Below are 24,002 nucleotides of genomic sequence, written 5' to 3' on the forward strand. Positions count from 1 at the left end.
TTGAAAGATTCTTAAGCGCCAAATACACGACACGAACATTTCCGCGAATATTCCGCAATCTTGTTCGCAGCCATGGCGGAACGATACACGGTACCTACATACATAAATAAGAATTCCATGTACTTTGTTTTTGTAAATTCGATGGACAAATGTCAAAATCGTACTGCGTCGGAACTTGATGTATCAAATCAAATAAAAAAAGGTTATAATCAGCTGTTCGATGCGGCCACCTTGTATCGTTCCGCCATGTTCGCAGCTTTGGCCGAACATTAGTTCTCTTTCAGACAGCGATGAATACGGACAACAATTGTGTTGCAGCAATATTGCTCGCTGTTTCGATTAAAGTCGCATAATCATTATTATTTTTAATTCTATTACAATAATCTTTGTTTTTACGTGCCACAATGATGGCAAAGATTTATACATTTCAATAAATTCACTCAGAAATTTTTTATTGTCCATTTTACTTTTCCGCGCACGTCTGTTCCGTGCATAAATTACTACGATTATGAGCTATTTCGCCATACACGCACGAACAGTTCGCGCAAATGTTCGCCAAAAATTAAAATATTTTGATTTTTGGCGAACATTTGCGCGAACTGGCAAACACCACCATACACGACAGAAAAGGTCGCAGAAACATGACATAACGGGAATGTTCGCGGAAATGTTCGTGCCGTGTATTTGGCGCTTTAGTTTATGGATGGTTATGGATATGGCGAGAAACCAAAAACCAATTGGTTGGCTATGGTATGGTTATGGCGTTAGCCTTATGGTATGGCACCATTAATCGATTACATAGATTTCCATAAGGTAGGTTCGATCTGCTGTTTGATCTGGTTATGGTTTTATAGTTATAAGTCACCCTTAATTGGCCCTTAAGGAGGTTTAATTTGGCCTTTATTATTCTTCACTGCATTGCCTACATAAGAAGTTGAAAATGAATAGACCAAGTTGGTGTTAAAACGACATCACTGACGAAATTTTCGATTGGTTGTTATATCGAGGGGGTTGGAATCTCTATGTTGATGTATAAAAGTCTACAAGGAAAAGGGAGAATTTCTTTGTCATATTCATTCGTCGCTAAAATTTGATGGATTTATAGATTTCTGTTTTGTTTTGTGAAATTGGTATTATAATAAATTTTAATTTAATGTATGTTTCATAAATAAGTGCAGTGAAATGATAGAACCACAGGTACCAGCTTAAAAAAACTTAAGTGTTAAAGAAATCAGAAAAAAGTGAATCCGAACGTTTACAAGTTGAAGTTACACAAGGCTCATAGATAGTTTTGTATGTACTTAAAATTGGTATAGCTGCAGATTTGGCTGAAATATCGACTGCCTGTTTGACAGGAAAACGGTAGGAGCGACGCATCTGTAAAATTTGATTAACAATGGTGGATATAATACAAGACTTCAGCAAAGGGAAAATACCCGATACGCTCTATGAACAATGCCTTTCCTGCTACGTAGCCAAACTCAACTACAATGTCTTCACATTGGACAGCATACAAAAGTTGCGATATTTGCCACCTGGAATTTTGAGTGATATTTATGTTATGGTAAGTTAAATTACTCCTACCTATAAGCGCAGTACGTTGCATTTTGCTCGTTAAGGATAAACCATTTTCATTTCACTTTGCTTGGCTGTGAATATGCTGTCGTGTCTATTAGACGAAAACGAAATCGGATTTATGTACATGATTTAACTTGCCAGTCTAAAGCAAGCAATAAAATAAAGTTTGAAGGGGGGTGGGGTAGTTTAAGTCTGCAAGCTGCTGGTGGGACTTGTTTGGTTGCACCACGGCTAGCATACCTACATAACCTTGGCTACTTTCTAAAAGGTTCCTGTACGTTAAGCGAGGATTTTGTATGTCAGATTATCCTCCAGTGTCCTTGAAATTAAAATTTCGCTTTTGGCTAGCGAATGGAAGGGAATCTCAATCATATGCTCTTCAAAAATTTGTATGAGTGAAGTGAAGAGTAGAAACTCTACACATGCTGCACACATTCATATTCCATTGTTTTTGTTAAACAGAATCAGCTGGTGAAGGAAAATAAACATTCGCAAAACAAAAAAAAAAAAAAAATATTTAAAATGGAAAACAACCAAACAATTGCCGAGATCAATCGGCATCAGCTGTGACAACAAAGAAACGAAAGTACCAAGGGTAATAAGTTAAAACTGGTCGACTGCTAGCGTCCAAAAATATCATTACGAAAAGACGCGTTTTGACCCATTATTAATGATGTGAGTAACGTTTTACAAGACGGTGCACCACCTAATTTTTATCAAAAATTATCAAAGGTGGTATCAAAAGACCGCATCGACCTCCGTTTTAAGAGTTCGAAGGCGGAAATCACAAATTTTTTTTCTGTCGAAGTTATTCGTAAAAACAACATCCACATGAAAATTAGAACCGATTTTTTGCTTTTATCTTTTGACAGAAATAAAATTTTAATTTTCGCTTCCAGATTCTAAAAACGGAGGTCGAGACGCGTCTTTTGATACCACCTTTGATAATTTTTGTTAAAAATTATGCACCATCTTGTAAAACGTTACCATGATGTGCATTGCATCCGCGCCTATGACAAGACGTCCTCTGCACCCTTCTCCATCCACCAGACTTTTGGACTCTTCTAGTGGGTATTCGACGTTATGGATGGGTCCTGTAGCAGGATGCCAGGATTACGGTTCTTTTTTCCCCGCTATTTGAATATTCAGCCCTATTATGTATTTCGACTTGGATTGGAATTTTTTCGATTTGGCAATTTTGGTATTCTGTGTTCCAATCTCTTTCGATCCAACTTCGAATCGTTCGATTTTGTGTATTCTGCATTTCGATCGTAGTTTCGTTTTTCTAAGTTGCAAATTAGTTGGCGGAAAAATATTTTCTTTTCATTTTTTTATTAATTTATAACAGAATTTTAACAAAAATGTAAGTAAAACTTGTTAAGAAACGTAGAAGGCTTGATGATGATTGTTTTTTATATGTTTCCAGGTCAAAAACAAGATGTCGATGTCGAAGTCCTTGGACGTATTTGCCCTGCAAAAGTATCTAACACATACTAGAAAGCATCCTTATTAAGTCGAAAGTTTTTTTTGAACCTAAATAAGAAAATAAGTCATTAAACTTTATCACTTTTAAGTTCAATTTCTTACAATTCGTCACTCATCTCAAGTGGATTACACAAATCTCGCAATATTTGCCTTTCCATTCTCGCCTGGCCATTTTCGTATGCGTTGCTTTCCAACTCCACAAATAATGCCGCGGCTATTGATTCCATTATAATAGACAGCTATAGTTTGTGTCTGTTCGTTGGGTCCAGTTATATGCCAAAGCAAGCTGCCGGAGTAGAAGAAGGTGAAGCGAAAACGTAAACAATCCTTGCGGAAAGAATAAATAAACCTTTACAAAGTATTTTAGGCCAGTGCAATGAAATTAGCATCCATTCAGAAAATGTCAACTATATTCGTGCAGGAATCCGTTTCAACAAAACTAGGTGGCCACGGCAGGGAATTGGCCAAAAGAACGACAAAAAATCACTTACAATTATGAAAGCACTTCACTCAAAAAAATATAACACTGCGGCAATATATTCTATTGCTTTTTTTGTACAAAATGGCGTGCATAATAAAATATAAACGTCTTTCTTTTTTTTTCGAGATTTGGTTGCATTGATGAGGACCTTCTTATATTTGAAAGTCCCAGTTCCAGGTTATTGTCCAAGGTATGTAATGATTAATTACTGGATTAACTTTCCAATGTGTATGTGTAACTTTGGATCCATTAGTACACAAAGGTAATACCATCGAGGCCAGAACCCTGTGTAGCAGCTTGCTATTTGTATTGTTTGAATTCAGCTGTTAGTTTTATGATGAATGCAATGAGTATTGCAGTTGTATGAAAGGTGCAATGACCCTTTGCGTTCTTTGATGATTGCAATGACAATTGCTGTTATTTGATGATTGCAAAAAAAGTTGTATTTTGATGAATGCAATAAGAATTGCAGTTAATGATGAATGCAATGAAGATTGCAGTTTGAAATTTATGTAAAATTGTTTCGAATAGTTTTATTCATAAAAAAAAAAAATTATGAGTAAGGTGGAATCGAGATTTGTGTACAAAAAACATAAAAACATATAAGACGAACGTAAAAATATAAACAAAGTAAAAGTTTTTATGTGTATTTATGATAGCAGCTTATATTATTATTGTCTTAGATTTTTTTTTTTTTTTAATTAATTTATTTTTCAAAATTTAAGATCGGCTTTTTGGAGAAAATTTGCTAATTGAGTGATTTTGGCGTTGTTTTTGTCTTTAAAGACTTCCTTAAAATTATGTGCTTCATTAAAGACATTGAAGGTGACTCTAATGTTGTTCGAAAGTGGACAGTGGAAGGTTTGATGCTCATAGCAATCTGTATCACCGCAGCGACATAGAGACGAGTTTGTAGCTTTGATCTTGACTAAATATTTCTTATCATATGTATGTCCGGTTAGTATACGGTTTAAGGTTTTGATATCTTTTGGGTTAAATTTAAAATTTTTGAACCACGCAAAATTCCTCCTAGAAGGGAAGATGGTGGCATACAGATTTTGGTTTGTATTGGAGTAATTTAAAAAATTTTGAAAAGACTGGTCGTATATATAATTCATGATACGTTTGCGAGCTTCATCTATCGTAAGTTTTACTGTTTTACAAGAGCTGTTTATAATAGCTGATTTGGCTATAGCATCCGCTTTTTCGTTGCCAAATATGTTTTTGTGACTGGATATCCATCTGACATGTACATTGTTGAAGTTGTGATTTGAAATTATATTGAGAATTTTAGCTGCAATGCTATTTTTAGATGTATGTTGTTACGGATGAGTAGTTTTTTCGTATTGAAATTTCGATGGCTTCTTCTATTGCTAGTAATTCTCCAAAAACTGAGGATGATTTAAATGGAATATGGAAAAAGTGTTCGGTGTCTGTGTTTAGTAAATAAATTCCACAGCCTGTTTTATCTTCTCCTACTGAGGCATCTGTATATATTATATTAAAACTTGTACTTCTGTATTCTGCCAGCATTGATGAGTGCTCGGCAATAATTTCTTCTTGTGTCATGTTAGATTTTTTAGTATTGGTAGTTTTTTCAAAAATGACAAGGTTGGAGATCGGGGGATGGGGGTGAACCGCATCAATGTCATCAATGACGTTGGAGAAAGTGTTGTATGCAATTGCGTAACTGGTATTGAGGTGTGAGTTAGATTTTATAGTTTCTGCTATTGGATTGTTAAAAGCAATTAGTTTCACTACTTCTTTGGCAACTAGCCATAGGGCTCGTTCATTGGGAAGTAGTTCATTAGCTAAAGCATATATTAATGGTATTGGCGTTGATGGTGTTAGACCTAAACATCTTCTCAAGATTTTGTTTTGTAAGACTTGTATACTGTGAAATGATGCATTGGCACTATTTGCAAGTGTGGTACTGCAATATTCAATATTTGATCTGACCATTGCTTTGTAGATGTTTAATGCCTTTTGTGGGTGTACCCCTGATTTGATATTGGTAATGTATTTAAAAAGTTTTCAGTTGTTTGAAGATGATTCTATTACTTTTTGATAGTGTGATTTTGCAGTTAAGGAACTGTTTATGACTGCCTAAAATTGTTGCTGATTTTATTTGTTCAAGTGTTGAACCATTTATGGTTACATTGACTTCCTTCGTTGGACCTTTGGTTATATGCATGACTTTAGTTTTGCTAGCATTAAAATTCAGATTAAGAGTGTTGCAATTTGATGCAAAGGAGTTAAAAAGTTTTGAAGATTGGATTTTGCATTTTCTAATGTAAAACCTGAGGATATGAAAAAGAAATCGTCAGCAAATTGGTATACTTGAATATTTTCATCTTGAAGATCATGGAGTTTGGCAGTGTATATATTAAATAAAAGTGGTGAAAGGCAACTGCCTTGAGGAAGACCATTGAAAATTTCAGTTGTTTTATCGCCAATTTTGAGAATCCTATAGCTAAGAAAGTTTATTATCCATTCAGTATACAACTTTTCTAAGCCGATATCAAAAAGTTGATCTTTTAAAATATTTATATTCACACAGTTATATGCATTTGAAATGTCAGTTGAGCAAAAAATTACATGCTTATTATCACTTTTGAGTAGAGTGATTTGATGTATTATGTGATTTAAACAGATTGATGTGGACATGTTTTTCATGCTTGCAAAGGTTGTGGGTGGGAGTATTTTGTTGTTCTCAATGTATAAGTTAATTCTATCTTTAAGACAGGAATTTATTATTTTAAGAAAAACTGTTATTAAGGCTATTGGCCTGAAATTTTCAAAATTGTTGAGATCTTTACCTTTTTTGGGTATAGGTACTACTTTAATTTGTCTCCAGTGTTCTGGAAGGGTATTAGAAATAAAAATGTCATTCAAACATGTTTTGATGTTGTTTAAGGTTATATCAGGAAGTGATCTTAACATCCTGTACGATATTTTATCAGCATCGGCTGCTGAGTTTATGTTCTTTTTAAAAAGCGTTTCTTTTATTTCCTCAAATGAAAACGTGAGATTGGTATTTGGTTCTGCTTCATTGTTAAGAGGTAGTCTTTGAACCATAACTGGTACTTGTTGATTAAGCATATTTAAAAAATTCTGGTTGTTGGCTTCATTCCACATGCCTACTTCTATTTGATTAAAATCTCCCCTTAATGACTTGACAAAGCGCCAAGATTTCCTTCCCATATTGGTATTTATTTCTTCTATTTTTTCCTTGAAATTTTGTTTTTTGGCCTTTTTAACTGCCTTTTTCCATTTCTTTCTCTAAGCTATCATATTATCCATATTTTCCGCACTCGGTAAAGCTTTTACTTTCTGATTTGCTATTCTAAGGAAGCGGTAGCTCTTGTCAAGACTTTCGTTCCACCAAGATTTTGGTTTTCTGGTGTTATCAATCGTGTAAGTTGCTTTTCTAATTTCATCTTGGATTTTGTTTTCTAAGTCCGTGATTGTAGTGTAATTTTCAAGAACTTCTAGAGATTGTAAAAGTTTATTTCTAGCTAGAAATACCGATTTTTTGATAGGTAGATGGTGACTGCCTCCTATTCGTGTTGTGTCAACTTTCCAGGAGCAGTGAAAGGTGCAGTTTGTAAAAGAAAGATCTAGCACAGATGTGTTCATGGTGCGTGGATCTATTAAGAAGGTATGATTGCCATTATTTAAATGATGAAAATTGGATTCTTGAATCATACTAACCAAATGTTTACCCTTATAGTTGTCAATTCTATCACCAAACAAGGTAGCTCTTGCATTGAAATCTCCAAGAATGAAGGTGTTTGAAAAAGGTTTTAGAAATTCCAAAAGTCTGTGAATTTCTGATTTAAAATTTCCTATAGTGATATTAGGAGGAAGGTAAATTGAAACTATTGTGATATTAGGTTGAAGATTTGATGTTGTTATTATTAAAATATCGTAGTCAGTATTGTAAGTTATTTTTTTGAATTTTAAGATCGCTGGTTCGAATCGAGCTCAAGGCCTAACAATAATTTTTCAGCATTATTATTGTTATGATAAATTTTTTCTTAATTGAAAATTTTTTTTTTTTTTTTAAATTAGAATAGAAGAAAGAAAAAATTTTAGACAACTGCCAAAGCTCGTTGTATAGATCCATTTCGGGAACTGCTAAATTCCTTCATCGGCAACGTTTAGGCGCCGTTGCTATAACCTTATAGCAACTTATAGCAACGGCGCCTAAACGTTGCCGATGAAGGAATTTAGCAGTTCCCGAAATGGATCTATACAACAAGCTTTGGCAGTTGTCTAAAATTTTTTCTTTCTTCTATTCTAATTTAAAAAAAAAAATTTTTTTTCAATTAAGAAAAAATTTATCATAACAATAATAATGCTAAAAAATTATTGTTAGGCCTTGAGCTCGATTCGAACCAGCGATCTTAAAAATCAGTAGGCCGATATAACAACAAAAATTGTTAATACATCCCAGAGCACGGGGAAAAAAGTGTCAATAAAATATGACACTATGGCAGCATTGCCAACAAACAAGTCTAATTTTCACAGCCATTCTGCAACAGATGTCGCAGTGTTGTGAATATCAATTGGCATGAAACAGAATAGAAGTAGGATTAATGAAGACAAACAAAAAACCGCTGTGATGGCTGAATGGTTATAGCAACGGCGCCTAAACGTTGCCCATGAAGGAATTTAGCAGTTCCCGAAATGGATCTATACAACGAGCTTTGGCAGTTGTCTAAAATTTATTCTTTCTTCTATTCTAATTTAAAAAAAAAAAAAAAATAATTTTTTTCAATTACGAAAAAATTTATCATAACAATAATAATGCTAAAAAATTATTGTTAGGCCTTGAGCTCGATTCGAACCAGCGATCTTAAAAATCAGTAGGCCGATATAACAACAAAAATTTTTGAATTTTATATATTTCCTAACGGCAATGGCAACGCCACCGTACCCATCGTTTCTATGTTTTTTAATAATATTAAAATTTAAAAGTTTTCTATGTGTTGATTTTGTTGAAAAGAAAATTTCGCTAAAATCTGCAATTTCTATATTATACGTATTTATATAATAATCTATTGTATCTATGTTTGCCTTAAGGCTTTGACAATTATATTGCATCATCTTCATGATTAGAGTAAAAAGAGTTTAGAGATTGTATGTTAGAATTTTCGCGACTCATTACTAGAGCCTCGAAAGTGTTTTTGATTTTTTGAATTTCTTGTAAGGTACCAGAGCTACCTTGTTGTTGTGAGAGTTTTTGAGTGATATTGATAATTTCACTCATTAGTTTTTCTTATTGTGTAACCAAGTTTTTTTGGTAATGAAAAGAGTTAAAAACAGGAATGATTTGTGATTTTGGATTAACCGTTTTATAATTTTCCCTTTTTGGTTTAGCCGGACTAGTCTTCTTTACTATAGAGCTATATGATTTTTTAGTTAAATGCCTATTTATATATTTATTTGTGTCTAAAATGTCATTATCCTGCAGTAAAATAGGAAACTCTTCATCATCTTCACTTAATATATCAAAACGATTTGTATTTCTTGGGAAGTATTTATCTAAAACTTCCTTTCTGGACAATTTTTTAACCGTTTTGATGCGGTTCACCTCCAACTCCTTTTGCCAATGTGGACAATTATTTTTATTTTTGGCTGTATGTCCCTCCCTGCCACAGAGAATGCAGGTGTTATTGTTACATTCGCCATTCTTACACTCACTTTTTCCGCATTGAAGACATCTTTCTTTGGATTTGCATCCAAATTTGGTGTGTCCTAATCTGCCACATTTGTTACATTGTCTCAATGTAGGTACATAAAACTCGACTGTTAGGCGAGTATATTCGAAAATGATTTCTTTGGAAATTTTATTTCCCATAAAACCTATCTTTAAAGTGGATGTTGGTATGTAGGAATCGCTATTGGGATCTTTGCGCGTGAAGCGCTGTTCTGATACTATAGGTACCGAAGAGTTTGAATTTTTGAGTATATCGTATTCTGTGTAGCTTTGTGGAACCCCACGTACTACTCCATATATTTCCAGTGCAGTCCTGGGAATGAAAGGTTTTAGTCCACGTTTTCTTACTCTATCATCGATTATGAAGCTATTTGCTGCATATGTGGTTTTGAAGAATACTTTATAAAGGGATTTTCCTATTGAGTATATTAAGTCAAGATCTTTAATACGCAAATTCTTTATTTGGCTGTATAAAGTTAAGCCACTCGTTACTTTTTCATTTTTCATGTCGTGACACTCTGTGGTGTCCACAAGTACAAAAATTTCTCCGCAAAAATTTTGCCGGTATATTATTGTTGGTTTTACCGCTTCTTTTTTTTTCCTCTTCTTTTGACTGAACTTTTTCAGCCGAATTGGAATTCACCGTTATGTTTGCTGTATCATTTGCTGTCTCCATGTCGCTGCTTTGTACAGTTACATCGGTTGAGAATTGGTCATTTTCCATTTCCACTAAACCATTTGGTGATAATTCATAAAAACCTGTCACATTGGAGTTCTCCAATATTTTAGGCTTTTTTGCCATAGTGGCTTTGTCTTTATCTTCACTAGAAAGTGACGCCACCGACTATTGTGCCGGCGACGTCATTTTCCGTCTTGTACTTTTCGGCAGTGCTAAACGCACTTTATTCCTCTTTTTTGAAGGCAATATGCAGCCTTTTTTTTTCCACAACACTTTAGAAATGATTTGTCAGCAGTGTTTAAGGCACTTAATGCCGTTTTATTAAGCACAAAAATTCTTTAAGGGACGCCAAAATCACTCACCTGATTGCAGCTTTTGTTATTTCTGGAAAATGCATTAATTAATGCGTTTATATTTAATATCAAAATTGCCGTTAGATTAGCACAATAAATTTGCACAGAACACTAAAATTTTTAATCACAAAAATAATGCGCGCTCGAGACCACACAGACTCGTGTCCAAAACCATAATGCGATAAATAAACGTCTTTCAGTGTTTTTTTTTTTTTAATTTTCTCTAATTTATTTTGTTCCAATGTTCACACATCCCGTACAAACAGCTGATTTCGAAAAATCATTTGCTTTTCCTCTTCTCGTTACGATTCCGTCGTAATGCAGAATACCCAACTTCGATTAAAGCGGAGCGTAGAACGGGAACGTAATCGAAATACAGAATATGGGTGATTGTATGGAATATTGAGTTGAATAAGGGCTTTAATGTACAAAACCTGACTAATTATTTCATTAAGCTTTTGTCTGAAATTGGCATCACGTTGCTAAATGTGCTGTAACTTTGTTATTTTTGACCAAATTTGAAAATGGTTCGCAGCTATTTGACATAAAATTGTTTGAGATTTGTTACTTCACCAAATTAAAAGTTATATACATATAATTGTTCCCTTTTGATGTGTTCTGCAACATATCACGAAGCGATTCTGAATTTGGCTCTATTTCTCGCAAAAGTAGCAAGAAATAGCTTATAGACCATTGATCATGTGGCGAGATGCACATAGAAGGTTGAGTGAACAGAGCCAAAGGGACTCTCGTTATATCTTTGGTGAGCCCAATATTGGAATAAACTTCGATAATCTGGAACCCTCGTTACCAGACCCACTGCGACAAATTAGAGTCGGTTTAAAAGCAATTTCTGATTTTTGTGCTAAGGGCCTTACAGTCGGACCCATCGAGGTGTCTTCCTTCTTACTCCTGACGTTTAAAACTTATTCAGCTTCCTACGTTACGGAGTCGTAGGGAGATGGTAGGTGTGTTATTTGTAGTAAAACTTATTAGAGGGACATATTTTATTAATATAGATCTTGTTCACTCTGTATGCTCCTGTAATGTATATGTAATCTTAAGTCTGATTGATTGTTAAATTTGTAGACTAATAAATAAAAAAAAAGAAGATCTTTAATGGGATGAAACCCGTTTTGCAGCTCCATATAATAAACTGCAGGTTTTTTGAGTAGAACGAAAATAATGTTTTCGTATTTTTTGAAAGTCGATTACTTCGCTAAGACTCAGACCCAATAAAGTTTTTCTTATTTCGCCCTCATAATCTATCACATAATACATGATTACCTAATGTGGTTTCAAAGATTTTCAAATACAACATGGCAGTTCTAAGAGTTATGCAATTCGAGGGAAATTTTTCAATGGTCATTTTTATATCATAATTTTTTATATTCCACCCGGCAAAATAAATATTTGCAAAAAAGGTATATATAACGAGCGGCTTAACCTACATGCTAGTGTTTTTAATTTATCATTCCATTTGATATATCTCATTGGCTGGAGTGTATGTATGAATACTGAATATCAACAAACAATTTCTCATAAAATCAAATACATGTTTTTACCTCTGTTTTGTTGAATTAAATTTTATGAAATACTATGTAGGCACTATGCGTATGTATGTATTAGGGATGCCAGTCTCGGAATTCTAAGCCATTGGCACCATAGTCATTTGGGTTTTTAATTTTTTTTTTTTTTTTAATGAAATGAAATTTTACTTATTTATTTTTATAGCGTTTTCGACCTTACAAAGTAGATACCAATTTTAACTATTAAACATTGATCCACTTAATTAATATACTCTATGGGATTGCAAAGCCTATTCTATACCAGTGGCGGATCCACGGGGCCCACGATATTCGGCGCGACAGGCGGTGCATGCTACCATCACACCACGGCGATCGCATAAGTCTAACTCAGATTTTAAATGGGTATACACGGTTGCCGCACCATGTTTTCATTTGGGACCAAAATTCATGAAAGAAAGGACCAGATCTAAAAAAAAAGGACCAAATTTTAGTTTTATTGGTTTACAAACAATTCGGCAAATTACTAGAGTGTCGTAATCGTTGTAAAATGTAAAAATTTTAAGATGTTTCCATGGTTTCATATACATATAAAATTTTAATACAAATAGCGAATAGGAGAAACAGGAGTGGTGTCCTATCCCCACTTCTGTTTAACTTGTACATATCAAAGCTACCTTCACCACCAGAAGAAGTCACTATCGTTTCCTATGCCGATGACTGCACAATAATGGCTACAGGCCCAGGCCCGCAGATCGATGAGCTTTGTAACGAAATAAACGGCTACCTCCCTGATCTCTCCAGTTTTTTCACCTCGCGAAACCTGACATTATCACCGACTAAATCATCGGCGACCTTATTTACAACATGGGCATCCCAAATGTCGACCATCTTGAACGTCCACGTCAATGGCACTACGCTACCGACTGTCTTACCACCCAAAATTTTGGGTGTGACGTTCGATCAGGATCTACTGCCCTCAGAACCGTCACGGGTTGTCTTCTTAGGTCCCCAGAACATCATCTACATAATGAGGCGAGAATACTCCCCATAAGGGAGAGAAATGAAATGCTAACCTAACAGTTTCTGTTGAATACCCAGGAACCTGAGCATCCCAATAGACATCTGATTGATGAACTCTGACCTATCCAGAATCAACCCCGACATACAAAACATATGTCGAGCCTGTAATGTGTCCCCACATGTCACCAGCCATCTCTTTAACTGTATTGTGGAACCAACGCCTCTAACACCCCTCTCATTATGGTCCACCCCTGTTGAAACAGCAAGTTTCCTTGGACTCCTGTTAGAAGACATTGATGACAATTTGTGATCGGTCGCACAACTGGTGTTGGAGAAGCTATATATTGCGCTGGCAACCTGGAAGGGTTGCGCTACACAACCCCTTGAATCTATTTGGTATTTTAGTCGCCTCTTGCGACAGGCTTACTTACCGCGGGTATACTCTAACCCCATAACCCGCTGAGGGACGCTAGACTTATCAAAAGCTTTTGATACAGTCAACCAGTCCAAGTCTCAAAAGGTGGACTTCTCCATTTTTGTTTAACTTCTACGTACCGCAGCTCCCTTCGCCACCAGAAGGAGTCACCATTGTATCCTACATCGATGACTGCACAATAATGGCCACAGGTTCTGGCCCACCCATCAATGAGCTATGTACCATACGAAATCTCGAAAATGTCCGGGCCGCAATATTCAAAAACCTGGCATCCCTAGTATGTATGTATGAATATTGCTTAGAAGTGGCGACAGCATGTTGAGCTTCTGCTCGGGTTTTCTGTGCGAGTTTAAACTCCATATAAAGTTGACTAGAGTTTAACCTTGGCAGGGTTTAACTGTAGTCACCTTTAACTGTAGTTTAAGCTTGCACTGAAAAACCGGACCTTAAACGGAGTAGGTAGGTAGGTAGGTGAAATGGCTGCGACCCTGGTCACCCAAGTAGCTAATTAAAGCCGTTTTGATGCCATGTAACTCGTCTAAAATCTACGGAATGTTACGGAATTTACGGAATGTTGGCTACTGCTAAGGGTATGCCTACTTCGACACTGGTTGTTTCCTCGCTCATCTCCGATGAGCCCCTGCGTGCCAGCTCGTCGGCCTTCTCGTTACCCTATATCCCCCTATGACCCGGGACCAGATAACGCATAGTTCTAGATTGGTGGTTAACTGGAATATGGGTAGCTTACAAGCCCACAGTAATTTTGAGTTAATGTGTGGCGAGGAAAGCGTTTGTATCGCTGCTTGGCTATCCGACAGGATGTAAACTTTACCAGCTACGTTCAAGCCCTCCAGTGATTTGCAGGCTTGCCAAATTGTTGTTGTTGTTGTAGCGATAAGGTTGTTCCCCGAAGGCTTTGGGGAGTGTTATCGATGTGATGGTCGTTTGCCAGATACAGATCCGGTACGCTCCGGTAACACAGCACCATTTGGGTGCTAGCCCGACCATCTCGTGAACGATTTATATGGCCACATTAAATCTTCAGGCCATCATCCCTCACTCCCCACCCCAAGTTCCATGAGGAGCTTGGGTCGCCAGAGCCTCGTCTGTTAGTGAAACAGGATTCGCCGCGAATAGGTGAGGTTGACAATTGGGTTTGGAGAAGCTGTATATTGCGCTGGAAACCTGAAGGGTTGCGCTATACAGCCCCTTGAATCTGGTATTTTAGTCGCCTCTTACGACAGGCATACCTACCGCGGGTATATTCTGACCCCCTAACCCGCTGGGGTGAGGCTTGCGAAATCGCGAGGATTTCTGCTCAAACACGCTGCAGTGCGATGTGAGTGTGAATGATGCAGACAAATCTAGGCACTCAGAGTAGACTCCGACCCCCACTCCCGATTCCATCTTGGGGCCGTCAGTGTAGATTTGGATGTCGTCGACCCTTATGCCCGGGTTTCTCTTCCACTCGTTCCTGCTTGGAATGGCGGTATTACAAGCGTACTCAAACTTCAGTTTGCGAGGGTAGAAATCTGTCTCGATACTACATGTACCATCCGGAAGTTTTTTTAGGATACTACTATGCCCTTGCTGAGTATCCTTCCAACACCCAGACTCCGTGAGTCTCAGTGCAGTTTGTGACGATGTATAAAGTATATGCAAATCGATCGGAAGCAGGTGCAAACTGGGGTTTAAAGCATCTGTGGGGCAAGTGCGTCCGGCCCCTATGGCACCAACACACGCAGTGCGCTGGACTTTTTGCAGGCTGGTAAGATTGTAGCTCTTACTTAGAGCTTCCCACCAGACTATGGAACCGTAGGTAAGCACCGGTCGCACCACCGCCTCGTACATCCAAAGTACCATGCTTGGCTTGAGCCACCATTTCTTACCAAACATTGATTTGCAGGCATAGAAGGCGATGCAGGCCTTCCGTACCCGCTCTTCCATGCATACTTTCCAATTCAACTTGCAGTCAATTGTTAGTACCAGATATTTGGTACTCGATGACAGGGTTAGTTGCTGGCCGTTTAAGAATGGTGATCTGAAGGCAGGTGGCTTGTACTTCCTCGTGAAGAGAAGCACGTCCGTCTTGTCGAGATTTAACCTAAGGCCACATCCCTGTGCCCACCTGCTGAGTTTAGCCAAGGCCCTTTCCATGATTTCGTTCATTACTGATGGGAAAGGACCAGAAACCAAGATCGCCACGTCGTCGGCATACGCCACGATCGTAACCCCCCCCCCCCCCCCCCCCTCCGTTAAGTTTTCCTAGGATTTCATTTATGGTGATCAACCAAAGCAGAGGTGAAAGCACCCCACCCTGTGGTGTTCCTCTGCATACCTGCTTGCCAACACTAGCTCTGCTATTATTTTGCGGTTGCGAAGCAGGGTTGAAATACAAAGCCGTAGTGGTTCTTCAACCCCTGCCCTACCGAGGGCAGCCTCAATCGCTTCCGCTCTTACATTGTTAAACGCGCCTTCCACATCAACAAACGCAGCCAGAGTGAACTGCTTGTGATGAAGGGACTTTTACACTGTTCGAACTACCTCATGTAGCGCGGTTTCTGTGGATTTCCCTCTCAGGCACGCGTGATGTGCCGTGGAAAGTGGAGCCTCGCCTAGAAGCTCCCGTATATGTATATCTAGTAGCCTTTCGAACGTTTTTAGAACAAAGGGCGTGAGTCTTATTGGCCGAAAGTCTTTGGCTACTTCATGCCCCCTTCTGCCGGCCTTAGGGATTAAACGGAGTATTTGTACGGGTATATCAAAGCACAATTGGTTGTGAAAAATAGTCTTATCATCATAAAATAAGATCAACTCCCCTTCTAAACAGACGTTTCTCAAAGAGCACAATAAAAAGAATCCATCCACTCTGAATTTTATCTTTGATAGATAAGCACTTCACTCAAAAAAATATAACACTGCGGCAATATATTCTATTGCTTTTTTTGTACAAAATGGCGTGCATAATAAAATATAAACGTCTTTCTTTTTTTTCGAGATTTGGTTGCATGGATGAGGACCTTCTTATATTTGAAAGTCCCAGTTCCAGGTTATTGTCCAAGGTATGTAATGATTAATTACTGGATTAACTTTCCAATGTGTATGTGTAACTTTGGATTCACTAGTACACAAAGGTAATACCATCGAGGCCAGAACCCTGTGTAGCAGCTTGCTATTTGTATTGTTTGAATTCAGCTGTTAGTTTTATGATGAATGCAATGAGTATTGCAGTTGTATGAAAGGTGCAATGACCCTTTGCGTTCTTTGATGATTGCAATGACAATTGCTGTTATTTGATGATTGCAAAAAAAGTTGCATTTTGATGAATGCAATGAGAATTGCAGTTAATGATGAATGAAATGAAGATTGCAGTTTGAAATTTATGTAAAATTGTTTCGAATAGTTTTATTCATAAAAAAAAAAATTATGAGTAAGGTGGAATCGAGATTTGTGTACAAAAAACATAAAAACATATAAGACGAACGTAAAAATATAAACAAAGTAAAAGTTTTTATGTGTATTTATGATAGCAGCTTTTATTATTATTGTCTTAGATTTTTTTTTTTTTAAATTAATTTATTTTTCAAAATTTAAGATCGGCTTTTTGGAGAAAATTTGCTAATTGAGTGATTTTGGCGTTGTTTTTGTCTTTAAAGACTTCCTTAAAATTATGTGCTTCATTAAAGACATTGAAGGTGACTCTAATGTTATTCGAAAGTGGACAGTGGAAGGTTTGATGCTCATAGCAATTTGTATCACCGCAGCGACATAGAGACGAATTTGTAGCTTTGATCTTGACTAAATATTTCTTATCATATGTATGTCCGGTTAGTATACGGTTTAAGGTTTTGATATCTTTTGGGTTAAATTTAAAATTTTTGAACCACGCAAAATTCCTCCTAGAAGGAAGATGGTGGCATACAGATTTTGGTTTGTATTGGAGTAATTTAAAAAATTTTGAAAAGACTGGTCGTATATATAATTCATGATACGTTTGCAAGCTTCATCTATCGTAAGTTTTACTGTTTTACAAGAGCTGTTTATAATAGCTGATTTGGCTATAGCATCCGCTTTTTCGTTGCCAAATATGTTTTTGTGACTGGATATCCATCTGACATGTACATTGTTGAAGTTGTGATTTGAAATTATATTAAGAATTTTAGCTGCAATGCTATTTGTAGATGTATGTTGTTTCGGATGAGTAGTTGTTTCGTATTGAAATGTCGATGGCTTCTTCTATTGCTAGTAATTCTCCAAAAACTGAGGATGATTTAAATGGAATATGGAAAAAGTGTTCGGTGCCTGTGTTTAGTAAATAAATTCCACAGCCTGTTTTATCTTCTCCTACTGAGGCATCTGTATATATTATATTAAAACTTGTACTTCTGTATTCTGCCAGCATTGATGAGTGCTGGGCAATAATTTCTTCTTGTGTCATGTTAGATTTTTTAGTATTGGTAGTTTTTTCAAAAATGACAAGGTTGGAGATGGGGGTGAAGCGCATCAATGTCATCAATGACGTTGGAGAAAGTGTTGTATGCAATTGCGTAACTGGTATTGAGGTGTGAGTTAGATTTTATAGTTTCTGCTATTGGATTGTTAAATGCAATTAGTTTCACTACTTCTTTGGCAGCTAGCCATAGGGCTCGTTCATTGGGAAGTAGTTCATTAGCTAAAGCATATATTAATGGTATTGGCGTCGTGTTAGACCTAAACATCTTCTCAAGATTTTGTTTTGTAAGACTTGTATACTGTGAAATGATGCATTGGCACTATTTGCAAGTGTGGTACTGCAATATTCAATATTTGATCTGACCATTGCTTTGTAGATGTTTAATGCCTTTTGTGGGTGTAACCCTGATTTGATATTGGTAATGTATTTAAAAAGTTTTAAGTTGTTTGAAGATGATTCTATTACTTTTTGATAGTGTGATTTTGCAGTTAAGGAACTGTTTATGACTCTGCCTAAAATTGTTGCTGATTTTGTTTGTTCAAGTGTTGAACCATTTATGGTTACATTGACTTCCTTCGTTGGACCTTTGGTTATATGCATGACTTTAGTTTTGCTAGCATTAAAATTCAGATTAAGAGTGTTGCAATTTGATGCAAAGGAGTTAAAAAGTTTTGAAGATTGGATTTTGCATTTTCTAATGTAAAACCTGAGGATATGAAAAAGAAATCGTCAGCAAATTGGTATACTTGAATATTTTCATCTTGAAGATCATGGAGTTTGGCAGTGTATATATTAAATAAAAGTGGTGAAAGGCAACTGCCTTGAGGAAGACTATTGAAAATTTCAGTTGTTTTATCGCCAATTTTGAGAATCCTATAGCTAAGAAAGTTTATTATCCATTCAGTATACAACTTTTCTAAGCCGATATCAAAAAGTTGATCTTTTAAAATATTTATATTCACACAGTTATATGCATTTGAAATGTCAGTTGAGCAAAAAATTACATGCTTATTATCACTTTTGAGTAGAGTGATTTGATGTATTATGTGATTTAAACAGATTGATGTGGACATGTTTTTCCTGTAGGCAAAGGTTGTGGGTGGGAGTATTTTGTTGTTCTCAATGTATAAGTTAATTCTATCTTTAAGACAGGAATTTATTATTTTAAGAAAAACTGTTATTAAGGCTATTGGCCTGAAATTTTCAAAATTGTTGAGATCTTTACCTTTTTTGGGTATAGGTACTACTTTAATTTGTCTCCAGTGTTCTGGAATGGTATTAGAAATAAAAATGTCATTCAAACATGTTTTGATGTTGTTTAAGGTTATATCAGGAAGTGATCTTAACATCCTGTACGATATTTTATCAGCATCGGCTGCTGAGTTTATGTTCTTTTTAAAAAGCGTTTCTTTTATTTCCTCAAATGAAAACGTGAGATTGGTATTTGGTTCTACTTCATTGTTAAGAGGTAGTCTTTGAACCATAACTGGTACTTGTTGATTAAGCATATTTAAAAAATTTTGGTTGTTGGCTTCATTCCACATGCCTACTTCTATTTGATTAAAATCTCCCCTTAATGACTTGACAAAGCGCCAAGATTTCCTTCCCATATTGGTATTTATTTTTTCTATTTTTTCCTTGCAATTTTCTTTTTTGGCCTTTTTAACTGCCTTTTTCCATTTCTTTCTCTAAGCTATCATATTATCCATATTTTCCGCACTCGGTAAAGCTTTTACTTTCTGATTTGCTATTCTAAGGAAGCGGTAGCTCTTGTCAAGACTTTCGTAAGATTTTGGTTTTCTGGTGTTATCAATCGTGTAAGTTGCTTTTCTAATTTCATCTTGGATTTTGTTTTCTAAGTCCGTGATTGTAGTGTAATTTTCAAGAACTTCTAGAGATTGTAAAAGTTTATTTCTAGCTAGAAATACCGATTTTTTGATAGGTAGATGGTGACTGCATCCTATTCGTGTTGTGTCAACTTTCCAGGAGCAGTGAAAAGTGCAGTTTGTAAAAGAAAGATCTAGCACAGATGTGTTCATGGTGCGTGGATCTATTAAGAAGGTATGATTGCCATTATTTAAATGATGAAAATTGGATTCTTGAATCATACTAACCCAATGTTTACCCTTATAGTTGTCAATTCTATCACCAAACAAGGTAGCTCTTGCATTGAAATCTCCAAGAATGAAGGTGTTTGAAAAAGGTTCTAGAAATTCCAAAAGTCTGTGAATTTCTGATTTAAAATTTCCTATAGTGATATTAGGAGGCAGGTAAATTGAAACTATTGTGATATTAGGTTGAAGATTTGATGTTGTTATTATTAAAATATCGTAGTCAGTATTGTAAGTTATTTTTTTGAATTTTATATATTTCCTAAGGGCAATGGCAACGCCACCGTACCCATCGTTTCTATGTTTTTTAATAATATTAAAATTTAAAAGTTTTCTATGTGTTGATTTTGTTGAAAAGAAAATTTCGCTAAAATCTGCAATTTCTATATTATACGTATTTATATAATAATCTATTGTATCTATGTTTGCCTTAAGGCTTTGACAATTATATTGCATCATCTTCATGATTAGAGTAAAAAGAGTTTAGAGATTGTATGTTAGAATTTTTGCGACTCATTACTAGAGCCTCGAAAGTGTTTTTGATTTTTTGAATTTCTTGTAAGGTACCAGAGCTACCTTGTTGTTGTGAGAGTTTTTGAGTGATATTGATAATTTCACTCATTAGTTTTTCTTATTGTGTAACCAAGTTTTTTTGGTAATGAAAAGAGTTAAAAACAGGAATGATTTGTGATTTTGGATTAACCGTTTTATAATTTTCCCTTTTTGGTTTAGCCGGACTAGTCTTCTTTACTATAGAGCTATATGATTTTTTAGTTAAATGCCTATTTATATATTTAATAGCCTTTACCCGCGGCCCCGTCCGCAAGGAGAAAATAAAATATATGTGCTATTCACGTTAGCCTGCTTATCAAGTTGTCTGTTTAAAAATTTTTTCTGTCAATGTATTTTATTTTTTAATACAGTAAAAAAAAAGAACTAACTGAGCTGATGGGCACGCTTACATGAATAGTACAATACACTTTTTTCGAATTAAAAAAAATACATTTTGTTTCTAAGTTAAATTAATTGATATGACAGGGGTGAAAGAATTACTACTCATAGAACAAAGGAGTGAAACTACAATTAGCTAAAACCAAAAAGAAGTTTTTAAATGAAAGCAGTGTTGCTTTTTCGGGTATTTAGTTGGTTAAAATATTACAAAAATTTTAATTATAGTTGTAATAGTTCGTTACAGGATTCATTTAAAAATAGAACGAAAAAGCTGTGATATATTAAAGATAAAACATACCGAATTTTAATTACGAATAATTTGCCGTAAATCCACGGCCATGTGTGCTGAATTACCGGTTTCGAAGAGACCTAAAATGATCCCGGAAGTGTCCCTAAATGACACCAAATAGTCACGAAATGATGCCGACGGGATCCTGGACAAATCTCGAAAACTATCCAGAAATGATGCCGGAAGGGTCCCAAAATAATCCCGAAGTAGTCACGAAAAGTCCCGAAATGACCCTGACGGGATCCCGGACGGATCCCGAAAACCATACAGATTTGATTCCTCAACGGACCGCAAATGATCCCGATATAGTCCGAAAAAACTCTGACGGGATCCCGGACAAATCCCGAAAATCGCCCAGAAATTATCCCGGAGGAGTCCCAAAATGATTCCGAAATAGTAGTCACGAAAAAGGCCCGAAATAACCATGACGGGATCCCGAAAACCATCCAGAAATGACTCTGGAGGGATCCCCAAATGATCCCGGAAAAGTCCACAAACCATCCAGAATTGATCTCTGAAGGTTCCGCAAATGATCCCGAAATAGTCCCGAAAGTCACGAAAAACTCAGACCCATCCCGAAAATCATGAAGAAATTATCCTGGAAGGGTCCCAAAATTACCCCGAAATAACTCCGACGGGATCCCGGACAGATCCCGAAAATCATCCAGAACTGAGCTCTGAAACGTCCGCAAATAATCCAGAAATAGTCCGGAAAAAGTCCCGAAAAAACTCCGTCGGGATCCCGGACAGATCCCGAAAATCACCCAGAAATTATGCCGGAGGGGTCCCAAAATGATTCCGAAATAGTCCCGAAAAAGTCACGAAATGACCTTGAGGGGATCCCAGACCGATACCGAAAACCATCCAGAATTGATCTCTAAAAGGTCCGCAATTTATCCCAGATAAAGTCGCGAAAAAACTACGATGGGATCCCGAACAGATCCCGAAAATCATAGAGAAATTATCCCGGAAGGGTCCCAAAATAGTCCCGAAAAGGCGCGAAATAACCCTGACGGGATCCCGGACGGATCCCGAAAACCACCCAGAAATGATCTTTAAGGGCAACTGACCCCGAAATAGTCGTGAAAAAGTCCCGAAATTACCCCGACGGGATCCTGAAAACCATCCAGAAATTATCCCTGAAGGATCCCCAAATGATCCAAGAACAGTCTCGAAATTCCCTGACATTTTCCCGAAAAAGTAAAAAAATAAACCCGACGGGATCTCGGACGGATCCCGAAAACGATCCAGAAATGATGCCGGAAGGGACCCCAAATGATCCCGAAAAATTCCCGAAATTCCCCCGATGGGATCCCGGACGGATCCCGGACCATCCAGAAATGATGCCGGTTGGTACCCCAAATTGATCCCGAAATAGGCCAGAAATGACCCCGTCGGGATCCCGGGCGGATCCAAGAAGTATACAGAAATGATGCTGGAAGGTGAAATGATCCCCTTAAAGAAAGATGAAAAATGAAATGATCCCCTTATAGTTCCGAAATGATCCTGACGGATCCCGGAAACTATCCAGAAATGATGCCGGAAAGGTTCCCAAGTTATCCCCAAATAGTCCCGAAATTACCCTGACGGTATCCCGGACGGATCACGAAAACCATCCGGAAATGATGGCGAAAGGGTCCCCAAATGATCCCGCATTAGTCGCGGGTTCCGAAATGACCCTGACGGGATCCCCGAAGGATCCCGGAAACTATCCAGAAATTATGCCGGAAAGGTTCCCAAGTTATCCCCAAATAGTCCCGAAATTACCCTGACGGTATCCCGGACGGATACCGAAAACCATCTAGAAAAGTGGCCGGAAGATACCCCAAATGATCCCGAAAAAGTCCTGAAATGATCCAGACGGGATCCCGGACGAATCCCGAAAACTATCCATCTAGGTAACCCAAATGATCCCGAAATAGTCCCGAAATGACCCCGCCGGGATCACGGGCGGATCCCGAAAAAGTCCTGAAATGACCCCGACGGGATCCCGTACAGATCCCGAAAATCATCCAGAAATGATGAAGGTAGGTACCCAAATGATCCCGAAATAGTCCCGAAATGATCCCGACGGGATCCCGGACGGATCCCGAAAACCAACCAGAAATGATGCCGGTAGGTACCCCAAATGGTCCCGATATGACCCCGTCGGGATCCCGCACGGATCCCTAAAACTATCCAGAAATGATGCCGGAAAGGTCCCCAACTAACCCCCATAATAGTCCCGAAATTACGCCGACGGAATCCCGGACGGATCCGGAAACCATCCAGAAATGATGCCGGAGGAGACCCCAAATGATCCCGCTAAAGTCCCAAAATGACCCCGACAGGGTCCCGGACGGATCCCGTAAACCATCCAGAAATGATGCCGGTAGGTACCCCAAATCGTCCCGATATGACCCCGTCGGGATCCCGAACGGGTCCCTAAAACTATCCAGAAATGATGCCGAAAGGGTCCCCAAATGATCCTGTATTAGTCGAGAAAAAGTTCCGAAATGACTCCGACGTGATCCCGGATGGATCCCGAAAACCATCTAGAAATGATGCCGGAAGAGACCCCAAATGATCCCGCAAAGGTCCCAAAATGACCCCGACAGGATCCCGGACGGATCCCGAGAAGCATCCAGAAATGATGCCGGAGGAGACCCCAAATGATCCCGCTGAAGTCCCAAAATGACCCCGACAGGGTCCCGGACGGATCGCGTAAACCATCCAGAAATGATGCCGGAAGAGACCCCAAATGATCTCGCAAAAGTCCCAAAATGACCCCGACAGGATCCCGGACGGATCTCGTAAACCATCCAGAAATGATGCCGGAAGAGACCCCAAATGATCCCGAAAAAGTCCCAAAATGACCCCGACAGGATCCCGGACGGATCCCGAAAACCATCCAGAAATGATGCCGGGAGAGA

At 37.5% G+C, this 24,002-nt stretch overlaps 1 protein-coding gene across 1 annotated transcript in view; it reads left to right on the plus strand.

Moving 5' to 3' along the window:
- Positions 1 to 1,010: 1,010 nt before the first annotated feature.
- The window catches only part of Pat1 (Protein interacting with APP tail-1), a 96,738-nt gene continuing 73,746 nt past the window's right edge, over positions 1,011 to 24,002 (plus strand). Inside the window, exon 1 of the mRNA XM_067783059.1 lies at positions 1,011 to 1,564. Within this exon, the coding sequence (XP_067639160.1) occupies positions 1,397 to 1,564 (168 nt within the window). The 5' untranslated portion in view covers positions 1,011 to 1,396. The remainder of the gene's footprint in view (positions 1,565 to 24,002) is intronic.

The sequence above is a fragment of the Eurosta solidaginis genome, chromosome 4 (genome assembly GCF_040869045.1).
Source record: "Eurosta solidaginis isolate ZX-2024a chromosome 4, ASM4086904v1, whole genome shotgun sequence".
Lineage (NCBI taxonomy): Eukaryota > Metazoa > Arthropoda > Insecta > Diptera > Tephritidae > Eurosta > Eurosta solidaginis.